Below are 15,972 nucleotides of genomic sequence, written 5' to 3' on the forward strand. Positions count from 1 at the left end.
CTAAATCATGATCGCCACCAGTCTGGCTGGATTGACTGTCTCTTGTGTGCGACCTGTAGTTATTTGGAAGTTGTGGTTTTGATGGACAAAAGTGGACCAAGGAGATTGGTGGCCGTCTAAAGACAGCCTGAATGCAGCAAAAGATGCATACGCCCTGGACAGCTCGAAGATCATCGGACCAATACTATCATATCAATTGGATCAATGCGACAGATGTAAGTTAACGAGTCAGAATACACCACTTTTCATCTCGTAGCTCTTAAATAAGTTCATACATTGTCAACTGGGGTATCAATTCAGTACCGTCCACCACGCCCCCTCCCCTGCCCACGACCTCCTCCCCCTCGTCCCCGGCCCCGTCCTCCCCCAAAGCCACCACCGCGTCCCCCTCCACCACGGGCCCCATCCCTATCCTTGCGCGGCATCGACGGCGCCGGCCCCTGGTGCCTACGCAGATTCCGCTCCTTGTCCGTCGCGTCCCACAAGGTCGGCAGCCCCAGCAGCTCGCAAAACGCCGCCGTCTGCGGGCTCGTGTACTCTTGGGGCTGTATGTTGGCGTGGTTCAGATCGGGCACCGGCTCGTCCTCGGCCAGCGGCGGCGCCGTGATTTCGAAGTTGTACGGCACGTCCAGCTTGCCGGCCTTGACCACGTGCTCGTCGACCCAGGCGCGCTCCGCGTCGATCAGGGGCGCATACACGGCCTCGCCCAGATCCGGCGGCAACTTGGCGTTCTCGCGGTCCTCGTGGCCGAAGGCGAGGTACTGGTGGAAGACGCGCGTGATGGCGAGCCACTCGGGGTCGTAGGTGAACTTGGGCTCGCTGTCGGGGGTCGTCGCCGCTGCCTCTGCGTCGGCGGGGGCGGGGTTCGTGGGCGTGAGGTACGAGAGCTGGAGGAACTTCTTGCCCGGGACGGCTTTGTCGAGGGCGATGAAGCGGGTCGTGGTATTGGTGATGGTGGGTGGGACAGGTTGTCCGGGTATGGTCTTGGGCTTGTGGGTTGGCCGGGCAAAGGCCGCGGGCAGTTGGGCTCTCAGCTCATCCGGTACTATGCTGCTGGTAGTAGTAATTGTGTCACTGGGCTTTGCTTCTTCCGCCTGTGGCTTCGGGGCTTCGGTCGCGGGTTTCGGAGGCTCTGCACTGTCGTCCTCGTCATCCATATCTAGATCAATCTCGTCCGGGTTCGCAGCGGGTTCCGCAGCCACCACCGGCTCTACTGCTGCTGGTTGAGAAGGCTCTGTGCCCGTGGCTGGGCCGGCTGCTGCGTCGGGCGCATCGAACGTCTTGATGGCGGTAAACTTGCAATGCATGTGCGCGGACAGCCAGTACGACGGTCGGAGCCGGTCGAGGACGTACGTCGCCGCCAAACTGCCCAGCGTGCCGTCCCGCGACTCATTGGCGAAGAAGGGCTTCTCGCGGAACAGGGCCGCCTCGTTGCCGTGGCGCTCGATGGCGCGGGGCCAGTCGTGGCTGACGCCCAGGTCGACCTGCTCGCGGATCTGGAGGAGCTTGCGCACGTCGATCTCGCGGATGTGGTAGAAGCTCTTGATGTCGTCGCTGTTGAATGGCAGGCGCTCGATGTGGGGGCGGTTGTAGTTGTAGCCCTTCCAGATGCCGCTCATGCCGGCGATGCGCAGCGGGCCGCAGCGCAGCACGTTGGCGGCGCCCATGTAGTAGATGTTGGGCGCGACCCAGCCGCCGTAGTACAGCTCCCACAGGTGCGAGGCGGCCTCGTGGTTGCCGCCGATGAACAGGGTCAGGATGGGCGCCTTGGCGGTGCCGCGGTAGTACTTGGGGAAGTCGCCCAGCTGCCGGTACTTGGTGGGCACCGACATGACCGTGATGTCGGCCACGTTGCGCACGGCCTGGAAGTCGCCGCCGATGATCAGGAGGTCGACCTTGGACCATCCCCGGACCTTGGCGGCATGCTGTGTGGCCGCGTAGATGGCATCGAGTGTGCCATGGCCCTGGATGAAAAGGTCAGTATCAAATTGGTACCTGCGTCATGCATTCATTGCATGCAATTGGGATATTTCAGTGCTTACACAACCCTCAAATGCCACACGGAGACCACCTATCTCCTGCAGAATTTTTTGACTCGCCATGTTGGATGGTTGAAGTTGGCGGACAAGGTAAACAAGAGATGCTGATGGGACAGGCCCTTCCTCTATTTCAACAACCAATGTTCGACTACAGTGGGTCAATTCAATCGGTAGCGGTGCAACGGTGCTGATTTAGCGAGTGCTGAGATGTGGCCCGTGCGGATGCTTACAACTCCTGTTTCATGGGCGGTTTATTTCATCAAGCAGGTACGCTACTGCAAAGCACTGAGAGTACGGCAGACAGGGGCTTGGGTGACTCACGAATGACTCCTTCCTCAGACGTGATACACACTGTATGCAATGCAAATTCTCATGCACGACTTCATCTTTTCATTAAGAATAGTCCAGGGTATTGAGCATATCTGGGCAAAAGGCTGCCCTGTCGAAGTGGAGAGAATTACAATGCATGCTGTGCAGGTAGGTATCAGACAAACGACGACGAATGAAATGCAACTCCCTTCTAGAGCTGCTCCAGCCATGCAAACAGCTTGGCGGCTCCGACTTTCCATTGCACATCGTTCTGCACATGGTGTCCAGCACCGGGCACCCAGGCCAGTCTGATGCCCTGTCCGCTGTTGTCCTCCCCACCATCGCCTTTCAGCTCCTTGACCGGTGCACTGTTGGCTTCGAGCTTCTTCGCCCTCATCGAAGCCCATATGGCGCCGCGGTACGTCTCGGCGGCCTTGATCTGGACGTCTCGCGTCATCAGCTTATCGCCGGTGCCGGCCATGATCAGGATCCTGTCGCTGCTCCTGTTCCAGCCGAGGATGTTGCCCAGAAGCTTTCGGGCGTCGACAAAGGGAGCCAGCATGCCCATCGGCCACCAGAAGCTCTCGTAGCGATTCAGGTGCCGCTGGAACTCCAGCAAATCGTCCTCGGGGTACTCCTCGCTGAAGAAGGCCCGCCTTGTCAAGAACGGGTGCGATAAGGGTGAGTTGGAGTGCCATCCGTGGAAGATCATGCGGATGGCGAACCAGGGATCGAAGCAAGCCCAGTTGAAGTAAACCTTGAATCTATTTGGCAGTGTCAGCCACTCATTGCTTGCAAATGCTAACTAAGGCATATCTATGAATGGCGCGTGTGTACTTACGATCCGGTGCCGGGTACTGCCCCGAGCAGACCCAGCCCCTTGACCCGGACATTGCCCTCACTGAGAAGGAATTGGCTCAAGCCGCCCCCGCTAGAGTGGCCTACCAAGACGACCTCGCCGCCGCCCGAACGCGCCTGCACCTCCTTGATGCCCGCCACGAGGTCGTCGCCGAGGTCCCGCTTCGTCGTCAGGTAGAGCATGCGCAGGAAGGACGGGTGCCAGCTCTCGCCGTGGCCGCGCGTGGAGACGGCGTAGCTCGTGACGCCGCGCCGCGCCAGGTAGAGCATGTAGGGCGTCCAGACGCGGGCGCAGCCCATGCCGCCGTGCGCGAAGACGACGACGGGGTTGGTGGTTTTGGCGGGCTGGTTGGGCGGCTTGGCGCAGAGCAGCTCGAGCTTGCCTTGGGGCGTCTCGACGAAGGTGCGCTCAATGCCGGCCGGTAACGTAGAGGGCGGACCGGTCGGCCGCGTCCAGTAGATCCAATCATAAGACAGACAGAAGTTCAAATTGAACATAATGGTAACCGATGCTGTATACCAGTCCGATTGCTCGATGGAGACCAACCTTGACAGTGTGCGTTATTGAATAACAATAACTTGGTGCTATCTCGTTGCCTCAGCTAGGGAGACGAACTGCTTATATATATGTATTCTTTTGAAGGCAATATAATTGACAGTCCTTAATTAGCCCTAAAGTTCAGCTACCGGCCTCACCCGACAATGGCTTTGTTAGCCCGAAGGTATTTCTTCGGGTGACTCCTCGTCGCGATGACGGAATGTTTAGGGATCGCAAGCGCAAGTATGGAATCGGCATTCCAGCCGTAGATTTCATAGGATTGCCCCTTCGCAATGGCCTACACCGAACACTCATCGGGACCTTTGGTGATACTGCATATGCACTCTGTGGCTGACTGAGTCACCCGGCTTTTCAGCTTTCCCATTGGTATTGCCTGCATTTCAGGAGCTCCTAGTCTTCAGCCATGCCGGCGCTAAACATCCAACGAGCGTGTGCTATGCCAGATTGTAGGTAAGCTTGCGATTGACACGTAATGCCTCATTTTCGAGTCGACTTGACACGGTGCTTGTCGTAGGGCAAGACATCAAAGAGCGACCATGGGCGCACGCCTTTGAGATGCTACCAGATACGCCGGGGATTATTATCTCCCGAGGTTGTCACGTTCATGTCGTAATGTAAAGATTTTGTAAGGACCAAACATGTACGTCTTGTCCTTCTCACTGATGATCCAAATTCCGTAGGTGGCCGCCCATTGAACATAAACGGTTTACAGTGGGTCTTTATCTTGTCGCGCCCTGACCACCGCTAAACTGTGCAGCCTCAAACTCATTCCTTTTTCTCATATCAAGGTGTTATCGCAACGTCCAGAGCTCCCCGATCCCATCATCATTTCCTGTCTTCGCCAGTTTGGTTGGGCAAAGACCAAACACATTCACCATGGAGAAGGAGACTCTTGAACCGAGCCTGCGTTTTTTGACGGACGCGGCTCATTTGCTGGCCCAGACGGCGCCGGAAACTTCAGCACATATCATGGCCAAGAGGAATGCTTTCATGTTTGAGAACAACCTGGAGCTATCAGACCGACAGAGAGAGCATACATGCGGCTCGTGCGGTCACATAATGGTTCCCGGCGCTGGCGATGCACTGAAGCTGGAAACGGACAAGGCTATTCGCAAACGCCGCAGCAGGAAAGGGGCAGCAGCAGTGGCCGCGAAACCAGACGCGAAAAGATCTGGTCGCGTGGCGGGCATTCGTAAAGTCATAACCTGCCAGATGTGCGATCGCTACACAAAGCTCGATTTCCCGCCACCCCCGGCAATTCCACGGAGAGCAAAGGCAAAACCAAGTACCGCGACAACACCAGGTCTCCCGACCGCTCCCGGCGCAAAGGCGAATGCGCCTCAGCCCAGCGAGCCAGTCAAGGCGCCGCCGTCCGCCAACGCCAGCAGCAAGAAGAGAGCTAAAAACCGAAAACAGGGCCTGCAGGCTCTGCTTCAGTCGCAAGCCTCCTCATCTGCTCCCAAAGTGGGGCTTGGACTTAGCCTGGCTGATTTCATGAAGAAATGATGTCCTCTCTGCACGCCGGCTCGAATGGCACGGCAACATGGCATTTTGAGGATGGATCTGTATCAAAATTCGATCCAGTGTTACCCTGCCTGGATGGGATCCTGAAATGGCTGCAGGCTCTGGCCGCTAACAGTATGGAACATTCTGGACCCCAGCTGGTTGGGCTATGTCATCAGGCTCTTGGCGACCCCGCGGACGCACTAATGTGCCCCTCCAAAATTTTCGATGCTGCGAAAACATAACCCCTCCAAACATTTAAGAGTCACTTTGCGACAAGCCCGCAGCCCAACCTATTTTGTTAGGTATTCACATTTCTCTGCCATACGGACAACGAGTTTGAAAACATTCAAGATGTCGGCAAACGATAGCCAAGACGCGACGACCAAGACCCTCTCCTCGGCCGAGTTCTTCGAGACCATTGGGCAAAAGGCGAGCCAGACGGGCCAGACTAACGGCGCGGGGCAAGAAAATGGCGAAGACGATGGCAAGGTCGTCGAGGAGATTGAGTCGCTCTGCATGAACTGCCACGAGAATGTAAGCAGGATACACCACTTACTTTATCCATACTGTCTGTTTTTATCCATGCGCTAACATCTATCGGCCCAGGGCATGACGCGAATGATGCTGACCATGATCCCCTACTTCCGCGAGGTCATCATCATGTCCTTCTCCTGCGAGCACTGCCACTTCGCCAACACCGAAATCCAAGCCGCCGGCACCATCCAGCCCCGGGGATCTCGGTACGAACTGCGACTCAACGATGCGGAGGACTTCGCCCGAACCGTGGTCAAGTCTGATAACGCCGTCGTCAAATTCATCGAGCTCGATGTCGAGGTTCCCGCCGGCCGCGGACAGCTCACAAATGTCGAGGGTCTCCTGTCGACCATCATTGATGACCTGGAGCTGGGCCAAGAGGCGCGCAAAGAGCAGGCCCCGGAGATTCACGGCAAGATTGCCGAAATCATCACCAAGGGTCGTGACATGCTTGCCGGCAAGAGCTTCCCCTTCCGTGTGTCGCTGGACGACCCATCCGGCAACTCCTGGATCTCGCCCGATATCAAGGATGGCGTAGGGAAGTGGTACAAGCGCGACTACTTGCGGACACCGGAGCAAAACGCTGCCCTGGGACTTGCGGCGCAGGACCCCAACGTCATTGACGCTACCACCACAAGCCCCGAGGACAACATCATTCCCGACACAGTCTACTCCTTCCCGGCCACATGCCCTGGATGCATGCACCCTTGCACCACCAACATGAAGATGGTCGACATCCCACATTTCAAGGCTGTTGTGTTGATGTCAACGGCATGCGAAGACTGTGGTTACAAGTCAAACGACGTCAAGACGGGAGGAGAGATCCCGGAACTGGGCAAGAAGATTACGCTCAAGGTGGATGAATCGGTGGATCTGGCAAGAGATATCCTGAAGAGCGAAAGCTGTGCGCTCGAGTGCCCGGAGCTCAGCCTTCACGTTAACCCCGGTACACTGGGCGGTCGCTTCACCACGGTCGAGGGCCTCCTGACCCAAGTCCGGACCGACCTGCACAACCAGATCTTCCAGTCGGGCGAGAGCGGCGACTCGCTGGCCAGCGGCGAGAAGTCGAAGTGGGACGAGTTCTTCAGCGGGCTGGACGCCGCCATCAAGGGCGAGAAGAAGTTCACCATCATCCTGACGGATCCCCTGGCCTCGAGCTACGTCCAGAAGCTGGTCGACCCCGACCAGGACGACCCGCAGATCACGAGCGAGGACTACACGCGGACGCACGAGGAGGAGGAGGATCTTGGTTTGTTAGACATGAAGACCGAGGGCTACGAGGAGGATGCGGCGGCGGAAGCGAAGACAAATGGCGAGGATGCTGCTAAGACATCATGATGTTGTGAGATTGTCTAGGGGCGGACTGAATGACACGAAAAAAGTAGTTGTAGATACGGTTTGATGATGATAGATACCAAAATAGATCTCCTTTGCAGTTACATGCATGCATCTTGGTCATCCTCTACATTAACTTGTTTCAGTGACACATCTCCAGATCTCTTATTGGCCAACCCCCACATCCGCTTCTGGCTTATTTCTCCCGACTTGTACTCAGGCTGATTTGGAGATTGACGTTCCTACATATCAGCACATCCATAATTCCAAGCGCGCCTGATCGAAAACACATTGAGTTTCCTTGAATGTTGCACATATATAGTTGTTCTGCTCGAGGATATATGATCAAAGATAGGTACAGATGGAACTTCCTCCTGAACTGATCGACGAAGTACGTGTGCTGTGAACCATTGTCGTCTTCCACCACTTGAAAGCTGATACTCCGAAGATCACATTCTACGCCGAGGCTTCCAGCCGCATCCTGCCCGGCGACGAGATTAAGCCTCGCCGCGAGAAGACGGACCCCGAAGGCCGCGCGAGCCTGGCCTGCCTGCGCTTGGCCAATAAGGTCTTTTGCCGTTGCGCTACGCCGCTGCTTTTCCGGCACATCGATGCGACGGTGGGTAAGATCTCGCGTCTGCGCGATGTGTCGACCAGTCCGTACGCAGGATATGTGCGGCACGTTGATCTCGGGACCGGTCGCAGCGCATCTTCAGATCGGGCAGAGAATGCCCGATGTGCCGAGGATCTTGCTGAGCTCTTGGCTCCTTGTCTGGGGCGTCTTCCAAAACTGAGTTCTCTTGACTTCGTCGGTGGCACGTCGTCGTATGTCGGTGGTGAACTCTCGCCCGAAATCAACAAGTCGCTGATCAATTCGTTGAAGACGAGCTTGGTCGACGTAGACCTCCCACAGCCCCGGGAACTGGATCTGGGCTTCCCTACCGCCGGAGTCTTTACCCAGCTGCTCGCCGGCGAGGCACCTTCGTCGGGACACCGTATCTGGCCGCTGGTTGGTCGTCTCCGACACCTAGGTCTCCACATACAGGAAGCGCCGACCAGGCGTCCATTTCAACGAATACTGTACCTCCGCAGCTTCCGCGACATACTAGGGGCCGCCCAAGCGCTGCAGTCGCTAGCCATTAGCAGCACGGAAACAGTGACTCTGGCCAACTTCCACATCCCAACCGCGTGGCGCCTCCGCTCCCTCGCCCTCGGGCATATGGAGTCCCCGTCGGAAAAGCTTGAGGAGGTCATCGGCACCAGCCGGGACTCGTTGGAGTCCATCCAGCTGAGAGACGTGGACTGACCGGCTTCCACATGGAGTCGTGCGGCTACTCGAGGACCGGGCCCAGCCGGGCGCTGCGCGCGACCTACGTGCCGGAGCCGGACGATCCCGACCCGATCGAGACCTGCCACTGGGCCGACTTCGACGCGCTCGGGCTGGTGCAGTTTCAGGTCAACGAGCACAGGGCGGCCGCGGGGCTGCGCGCGATCGACGAGACTACGTATCGGTATATCCGCCGCTATGTGGGCTACCGGGAGGAACAACGAGCTTACGAGAGGATGTTGGCGGATGGGACGCTTCCGGATCCGTTACCTCCTCCATGAAGCTCTGGCTGGATGGCGGCGGTAAGTTTCTTAGACGACATATCTCATTGATGGCGATAGCGCTGCTTTTCGTACTGCATTTCTCGTGGATGATTAACAGGCTGGATTATCCAACTGATTATCCTATTCAACGGACTGATATGTACAGTACAGCATCATCTGGCGGGAGCAGCGTTTTCGCTATCAAGGGGATAGGTGGACAGTAGTGATGCTTCTTGGGCCATCTAAGCTGCATCACCCCGGTACATCGGCGGGGATGGTCCAATCGTTTGCTAGACGTCGCCGCGCTCCGCCCAGATGCTGCATGGGATGAGAAATGAACCAGACATCATGACGATGTCTTTTTGCAGGGTATCATTGCGGTTGCATTCTCGGTCAGGGCCAGGTGCCGCCGCTCCCGGCATAGGGAGTGCTGATTGGCGTAAGCTATAGGGCGAGTCTGCAATGGCAATATATATGTTACTGGTAATACCAAATTCTGCAGGCGATATGACATAGGTGCGGGAGGTAGCCGATACGACGCTGTACTGCCGCTTCCCGCATCACGTCCCAACCCCCCTCCCCTCCCCTCAAAACAAACAAAACAACAAACAAACCAAACAGGCATGAGTTGACAGTCACCCCTCAAAGGCAGACAAGAAGGAGAATCGATTTTCTTATCTATGGCAGGCTTGGATTCGATGATGCCCGCGTGCAGATACTAGACTGCATACAGATTCATGCTCTCACTCCGAGCAAATTGTATCGTGTTCGTCGATTTCTTGTGCTTGTTGCCTGATCGAGTCTCTTAAAAGCTTAGCTACAGGGTAAAGATGCAACTTCCAGTCGAACTGATCTGCGAGGTAGGTCTGCCACGAATCTTAGATACAGGACATAACGTTGATATTTAATCTGAAGATCACATCCTATCTCGTTGCAGACGACTGTGTCTGCCCCGGCGACGAGATCATGTTTAACCCTGCAAAACCCAACCCGCGTCAACTCCATGATCTAGCAAGCCTACGCTTGGTCAGTAAGAAATGCTGCGGCTGCGCTACCCCGCTGCTCTTCCGGCGTGTCGATGTCGTTTCGTCGATCGAAGCGTTGAAGGAGATGTCGAGACTACTGCAGATTTCCACGAGTCGTCTCGCCGGTTGCGTTCGGCGTGTCGATTTCGGCATCGCGAGACCGGATGATCTACCCTAGTACTCGACACTTTCCCGGCACACGGAGCATGTGGCTGGGCTTCTGCCCCCTTGCCTTGCCAGACTTCCGAACCTGACAGCTCTGGGCTTCGTTCATAGCCCGGCGGACACCCGGATCCTCCAGCCTGTCCTCAAAACATTGAGCGTGGCTCTGCTGGATCTAGATCTTCCAAAGCTGCAGGAACTCCATATCAACTACCCATTTGCACATGATCTGGCTCGATTGCTCCACGACGAATCGCGCCCATCGCGCAATCACATTGCAGAGGTTTTTCGACGTTTGCGACATCTGGGAATCCACTTGACAGAGTCGAAGAGCCAGATAGACTGGCCTTACCCCCAGAGACATTGGTACGACGCCCCTTCGAACAGGGAATGTGTTGGGAATGTCATCGAGTTGGTGGCGTTGGCTGAAAACCTTCAGTCTCTGGACCTGGGTAGCTGTGAAGCCGTGGATCTGGACGGCCTGGCTGCTCCCCGTTCGTGGCGCCTCAGATCACTCAAGCTTCAGGGGACGACTATTTCGCCGGCAAACTTGATGAGACTGATCGGCGGGAGCCGGGATACTCTCGAGTCGGTTCTGTTACTCGAGGTTGAGTTCAAATCCGGAACCTGGGAGCAAGTTCTACAAGCGGTAGCGCGCATCGAGCCATCAATACTGTTCAACTTTCAGATGCACACGTGCATGTACTCAGTTCACGGTACCAGCGCGGAATTGTACCTCGGCGTGGACGGCGCATGGGAATACGATGATGACCCTCCGCCAATCATAACCCACTAGAACGGAGGACTTGGACGCATTTGGGCTGCTGCAATACCAAGTCAACGCGACGAGGGCAGCAGCAGGACGTCCCATGTTCGACGAAACCCAATACCCGTATGCTCACCGACATGCTGCTAAACTACGAGAGGAAGAGGAGCGACGACGCTCCAGCTGAGATGAGTAGATTAAAAATGGGATTGTCCAGGGCAACGAAGTTATCGCGGGTAGTCTGGTTTGGGCGACTGTGATAGATATGCTCAATGCTGTCATGGCTGAACAGCGGCTAGATAGATCCGAGCGACAGCCAACCGAGCTGCCTCTTGGGCCTCATTCCCCGAATGCGTGAGTGCCATTGATTCAAGGAGTACTTATATATCAAGAATCTAATTGCAGTGCGTAATGTCGTTGCATCTAAAGTATCTACCGGGATTCTTCACTGTGTAGCTCGTGAAATGGATTGGCCAACATGTTGGAGCGGAAGTGATTGGGTAGACTTTCTTTTCAGCGAAGAAGCGCTACAGCGGTTTGCTCTTTTGCACACACAGGGCCTACCTACGAGCTGCTAACCTGCTAAACTAAGCGCTTACGCTGGCCAATCTAGTGCGCATGCATCTTGGCCTCGAACCAGACCAACAATATCATCACCTACCTTTCAACCAATTATGAATGATCGACAATGTATCAGACTACAAGCCCATGTCTACACTGACATATTCTCAAAATAGACTTGCCAGCCGCTAGCGTTGCGGGAGACCATGCGATTTTACTCAATGGTAGTTCGTCTAGTCGTCCGCAATGGGCGCCGACCCCACAAGGTCTTGCAGCATGGCAGCGCTGAGTCGGCAATTACTGTACGCAGTTGAAACCGTATAGAGGCAGTGCTTACTACGTGCAATATAGCATTCATACGTTACTGTATCTCAAATGGACGTCGAGATAGTTGATGGTGAGTAGCCAAGTGAAATACAGGTGCCTAAAATTCTCATCATGTATATAGTCGAGATCTACGTCCTGCACATTACCAGGAAATCAATCATCAACATCAACAGCTCTCGCATCGTCTAACACCATCGCCACTTACACCCAATAACCGGCACCAACGACACTCTGCGATTGGCCTCTTCCACACGATCAATCATCACGCCCATTCTCCTTCGCCGCCAACAGAATCTTTTTTTCTTCTTTTCGCCCAATCCAAGGCACCATGCACTTCACCACCACCCTCCTCACCCTCGGCCCCCTCCTCGCCGCGGGCGCCAGCGCCTCCACCCTGCCCCTGACGAGCCGCGACACCTACGACCGCAAGGGCTCCGGCATGTGCGGCGCCATGCAGGTGAAGTACTGCGACGAGGCCGTCAACAACTTCCTGATCAAGGACGACGCCTACCGGTACCGGCCCAGCGTGTACAACCAGTGCGCGGGCGCGTGCTCGGGCGCGGGCGCGCAGGGCACCACCGTCGCCGCCGGCTGCCACGTGTCGGTCGAGGGCGACGCCGAGTGCCGCCGCTCGGGCAACCAGCTCTGGGGCGACTACCAGGACCTTCGTAAGAACGGGGCGGCCAAGTGCGGCTCGAAACACTGGGACCAGTGGCGCGCGGACGGGTCGAAGTTGGCTTGTCGGACGACGGTCAATTATATTTCGGATTGCATGAAGGGGAGGGACGAGACTTGCAAGGCGGATTAGGACGGGGTCATCATACAAAGGAGGCCTTCGGGCTTGGGCGCGTGGTTTCGGGATGAGTCGGTGGGACGACAGGATGTGTGTTCAATTTGGCGGTCGGTTACTGATGCATTCCGTGGCGGCGTACGGGGAGTAGGGTGTTGGGCGGTTTTATTTTCTCATTCCGTGTATGTTTCCGAGTAGTGTTAACGTATCGTCACACTCAAACCATGGATGCATACGTAACAAGCTCGAGATCAAACGTGTTTGCAAATGGGGGGAGACGCCAGACTTGTGTTACCCCGAACGACCAATGGCCCGACAGTGCAAACTGCGACGTCCCTAACGGTAGTTTCAAATATTGTTGCACGGCAGCTTGAATCTTGTAAATTGCCGTCCAGTTAAGCGAGTCTGCAGCCAGGTATCCATATGTGGTTTGACAAGGCAAGTGTTGCCTTGAGCATGAGCGATGAGTAGTCGTAATTAAGTAGTTCGCAAGTTGCAACATCAGTTCGGGGGAGTGCACCATAGTTTATTATCTTCGGGATACATCAATCGTTTCCTTGATTATCCCGTCTTCCACCTTTCAGACAAATTATTGGCGAGCCGTGCCTTACTCATCAACGGTGTTGAATTTCCAGATCTACTTCACGTGAAATGGGTAAGTTGGAATGGTTCTGGGTCTTTAGTGTCTTGACCTCTCGACAATACTCAGAGTCTAACGCAACATTGGTACCTAGCTTACAACTTCAATTCAACCAATCCGCAGGGCAATGTGTTTGCCACAGGGACCAGCGGCACGTCCTACGTTTTCCCGCAGACCCCAACAGTCCTTCCGACCTGCCCTTCGTTGCCAAACATCACAGTCCCGGAGGGTTGGACGGGGAGGGGGTCTTCGTCCAAACCTTCTATGAAGGTCCCCCGACCTGCATCTGCTGCAAGAACTGGGTCGAAGATGAGCCAGACGAAGTACCCCCCGAAATCAAGCAAAAGTACATTGGCGCAGCCATTATCTTGTACAGATGCAAAAGCCGCACCTCCACCACAGTCCGCGGGCTCAACGATTACACCATCGAGTCCGTCGACATCCAAAGCCCCTTGATCCGGAAGCTGATCCGACCTCTCCTTACGGACCTGGGGGCTACATACCCCACCGACGCCATGGTCGTGGGGGCACCGTTCAAGTCGCTTTTCTTCGGGTACTCGCGCATCCGCGACATATTTGGTCAACTGGAAGACGGAGGTGAAGAAAAGCAACATATGAAACTACTGGTCGATTGCATGGATGGCCTGTTCCGCGAAATGGGCCCGAAGATGAAAGACCTCCAAAGCAAGGGCATGATTGACGCCGCCAATATATGGGCATTGTTCCCCAAGGGCGCGATTGTGTACAGCCGACATGGAGGTCACGACCGTGCTTTGGAGGTTGTGAAGTTGCAAGACTGGCGTTTGGAATGCCGTTCCCTGGCCTTCGACGGCTCGATTTTTGGGTGGGAATCAGTCGAGATCACGCTCAAAGAGTTCACTGGCACCCGCAACATCAACGAGCTCGAAGCCTATCCTCTTCGTTTCCATCCGGAGCAGAAGGCCCTGGAAGAGAGTCTGGCCAAGCGTGGTGCGAAAGCTCTGGAATATCAGGACATTTCGTTGCTCGACTATGATGGCCAAGCACATGGTCGCAGACAGGTACTTAGGTACTACCTCGAGGATGAATACGACGTTGTAGATGAGTGGCTATATATCAAGGTAAGCAAGTATCCAAAGGTGCTGAATTCCCATTTACCCACTCACTAAGCAAGTACATCTAGTCAAATGGGAGAGTCGTTGTCGATGTTTACCAAGGCAAAAACCATATCTCCGTAGCGAGAAACGTGACCCGATTGACACCAGACATTCCCGATCGCTCGGGATGGCCGTTCCCGCAAGGACGACGCCCTACACTCCAGGAACAGGGCGTTTTTCGGGAGGTCATTGGAGCGAACAGAACGTGTCTGATGCTCATGTCTCCAACGACAGTGGCCTACCACTTGAAGGAGAAAATTTGGGGTGGGTAAATAGTCACTCGACACCCATCAATACCAGGAGAGATAACACAGAGACATGCTAACCAAGCCGTCTCGCCAGCGATCGTTTCAATCGATGGTCTGTCACCAACTTCCTGGAATGATGCCGCCTTTGACCAACTCGTACTGCCCGAATCCACCAAAGATATTGTGCGAACGTTCGTGGAAACCCACAAAACGACCCAGGCGCTTGGGTGCGACTTCGTGGCTGGTAAAGGTAAGATCGCGTTGCTCTTTCACCCCTATGATACCTGACCAATCTGACCGGATGTTAAGGCAAGGGACTTGTAATCCTTTTGAGTGGTCCCACCGGTACCGGAAAGACTTTAACCGTGGAATCCGGTAAGTATCACATACCAAGTATGTTATGTCTGTTTAGCCCTGGTTCAGTTGTGCTGAGCAATACGCAAGTCTCGGACAAGGTAAAGAAACCTCTGTACCATCTACAGGCGGGCAAATTGGGCTCAAAGCCTTCTACAGTGAGTTCCTCGCTGCAGAAGGCTTATCGTATGTGCGAAGAATGGGACGGTGTCCTGCTGCTAGATGGTGAGCTATACGGCTTCCAAACTTCCAACCAAGACTTCTGACTCTGACGACTTCAACTCCAGAGGCCGATGCTTTGATCCGCGATCGTGATCGGGACACACACGCTAGTGAAGATCTCTGCTGCGGTGGGTGCTTTCTTTCCCGACTGTCCATCAGTTGCCAAAAGACTAGCTCCGCGGCCACTCTGCTGACATAGCCTTTCCAGTCCTCCTGGCGACGCTCGAGTACTATTCTGGCATCATCTTCATGACCACAAACCTCCTCGAGGGCGTGGACCCCGCCATCATATCCCGCCTCGACATCCATCTCGAATACCCCTGCCTCGACTTCGCGACGCGGCTTCAGCTGTGGCGAAACCTGCTGCCGATGCCGACCCAGCAACCGCCATTATTCGAAGATATCAATGACGATATGACAGTGACCCCGGCTTCGATCCCGAGCCCAACTCCAAACTCGACTCTTGATGACATACGCCTGGCAGAGGCGGATTTCCGGGATCTGGCTTCCTGGAGGGTCAACGGGCGCGACATCAAGCACGCGGTGAAGAATGCGACAAAGTGGTGTTTCATCAAGAAGGAACCAATTACCCTCGAGGCGTTGCAGACGGGGCTGATGGTCACGGCGCCGCGGAGCCAAAGGGAGGAGAACATGGAGATGGATTCCATCACCCACGGGAAACGGAGACGAGTGGACGAGCCTTAGGCCTCGACCCTGAAAGAGACACGATATCGAGGATCGCTCATCAAAAGATCTCAAGAGGAAAAATGAATACTCATATTTGGTAGCAAGCAATACAGAGCTGACGTTTCGCGCTTACATCATGGAGATACTGGACCTATCGATCTGCTCGCGTGAGTGCCGTAGACACCAACGCCCAAGCCGATAAAAGAGTGGGGTGGAAGTGGTGTGGTCTACACATCGGTGGCAGGCGCTAGCAGGACCCTGCAGGCCCCAATAGCTTACCGCATCGCACAGGTCTACTTACCAGAGCCAGCCGAGCTGCATTGC

General features: G+C 55.3%; 8 protein-coding genes across 8 annotated transcripts; 6 read left to right on the top strand and 2 right to left on the bottom strand.

Moving 5' to 3' along the window:
* On the bottom strand, nt 1-2,102 carry PG985_009625 (uncharacterized protein; the record flags this gene model as incomplete). Its single annotated transcript, XM_066829393.1, has 3 exons — nt 1-53; nt 452-1,964; nt 2,043-2,102. The coding sequence occupies 3 exons, from the start codon at nt 2,100-2,102 to the stop codon at nt 1-3; spliced, it is 1,626 nt and encodes a 541-aa protein (XP_066684305.1).
* Nucleotides 2,103-2,559: 457 nt separating this feature from the next.
* On the bottom strand, nt 2,560-3,704 carry PG985_009626 (Arylesterase; the record flags this gene model as incomplete). The annotated part of the gene is made up of 2 exons (XM_066829394.1): nt 2,560-3,112; nt 3,190-3,704. 2 exons carry the CDS (start codon nt 3,702-3,704, stop codon nt 2,560-2,562), a joined length of 1,068 nt encoding a protein of 355 aa, XP_066684306.1.
* Nucleotides 3,705-4,641: 937 nt separating this feature from the next.
* PG985_009627 (uncharacterized protein) lies at nt 4,642-5,271 on the top strand (the record flags this gene model as incomplete). Its single annotated transcript, XM_066829395.1, has 1 exon — nt 4,642-5,271. The coding sequence occupies one exon, from the start codon at nt 4,642-4,644 to the stop codon at nt 5,269-5,271; it is 630 nt and encodes a 209-aa protein (XP_066684307.1).
* Nucleotides 5,272-5,622: 351 nt separating this feature from the next.
* Nucleotides 5,623-7,143, top strand: PG985_009628 (ZPR1 zinc-finger domain-containing protein; the record flags this gene model as incomplete). Its single annotated transcript, XM_066829396.1, has 2 exons — nt 5,623-5,805; nt 5,878-7,143. The coding sequence occupies 2 exons, from the start codon at nt 5,623-5,625 to the stop codon at nt 7,141-7,143; spliced, it is 1,449 nt and encodes a 482-aa protein (XP_066684308.1).
* Nucleotides 7,144-7,501: 358 nt separating this feature from the next.
* On the top strand, nt 7,502-8,446 carry PG985_009629 (uncharacterized protein; the record flags this gene model as incomplete). The annotated part of the gene is made up of 2 exons (XM_066829397.1): nt 7,502-7,531; nt 7,589-8,446. The coding sequence occupies 2 exons, from the start codon at nt 7,502-7,504 to the stop codon at nt 8,444-8,446; spliced, it is 888 nt and encodes a 295-aa protein (XP_066684309.1).
* Nucleotides 8,447-8,457: 11 nt separating this feature from the next.
* PG985_009630 (protease inhibitor) lies at nt 8,458-9,061 on the top strand (the record flags this gene model as incomplete). The annotated part of the gene is made up of 2 exons (XM_066829398.1): nt 8,458-8,732; nt 9,046-9,061. The coding sequence occupies 2 exons, from the start codon at nt 8,458-8,460 to the stop codon at nt 9,059-9,061; spliced, it is 291 nt and encodes a 96-aa protein (XP_066684310.1).
* A 499-nt stretch (nt 9,062-9,560) lies between these two features.
* PG985_009631 (uncharacterized protein) lies at nt 9,561-10,713 on the top strand (the record flags this gene model as incomplete). Its single annotated transcript, XM_066829399.1, has 3 exons — nt 9,561-9,590; nt 9,646-9,932; nt 10,032-10,713. 3 exons carry the CDS (start codon nt 9,561-9,563, stop codon nt 10,711-10,713), a joined length of 999 nt encoding a protein of 332 aa, XP_066684311.1.
* Nucleotides 10,714-11,899: 1,186 nt separating this feature from the next.
* PG985_009632 (Vacuolar protein sorting-associated protein 4B) lies at nt 11,900-15,666 on the top strand (the record flags this gene model as incomplete). The annotated part of the gene is made up of 8 exons (XM_066829400.1): nt 11,900-12,239; nt 13,176-14,101; nt 14,164-14,401; nt 14,468-14,635; nt 14,695-14,760; nt 14,809-14,964; nt 15,027-15,089; nt 15,161-15,666. 8 exons carry the CDS (start codon nt 11,900-11,902, stop codon nt 15,664-15,666), a joined length of 2,463 nt encoding a protein of 820 aa, XP_066684312.1.
* Nucleotides 15,667-15,972: the final 306 nt, after the last annotated feature.

Source organism: Apiospora marii (genome assembly GCF_038362585.1).
Source record: "Apiospora marii strain CBS 49790 chromosome Unknown utg000005l_segment0_segment0, whole genome shotgun sequence".
NCBI classification, from domain to species: domain Eukaryota; kingdom Fungi; phylum Ascomycota; class Sordariomycetes; order Amphisphaeriales; family Apiosporaceae; genus Apiospora; species Apiospora marii.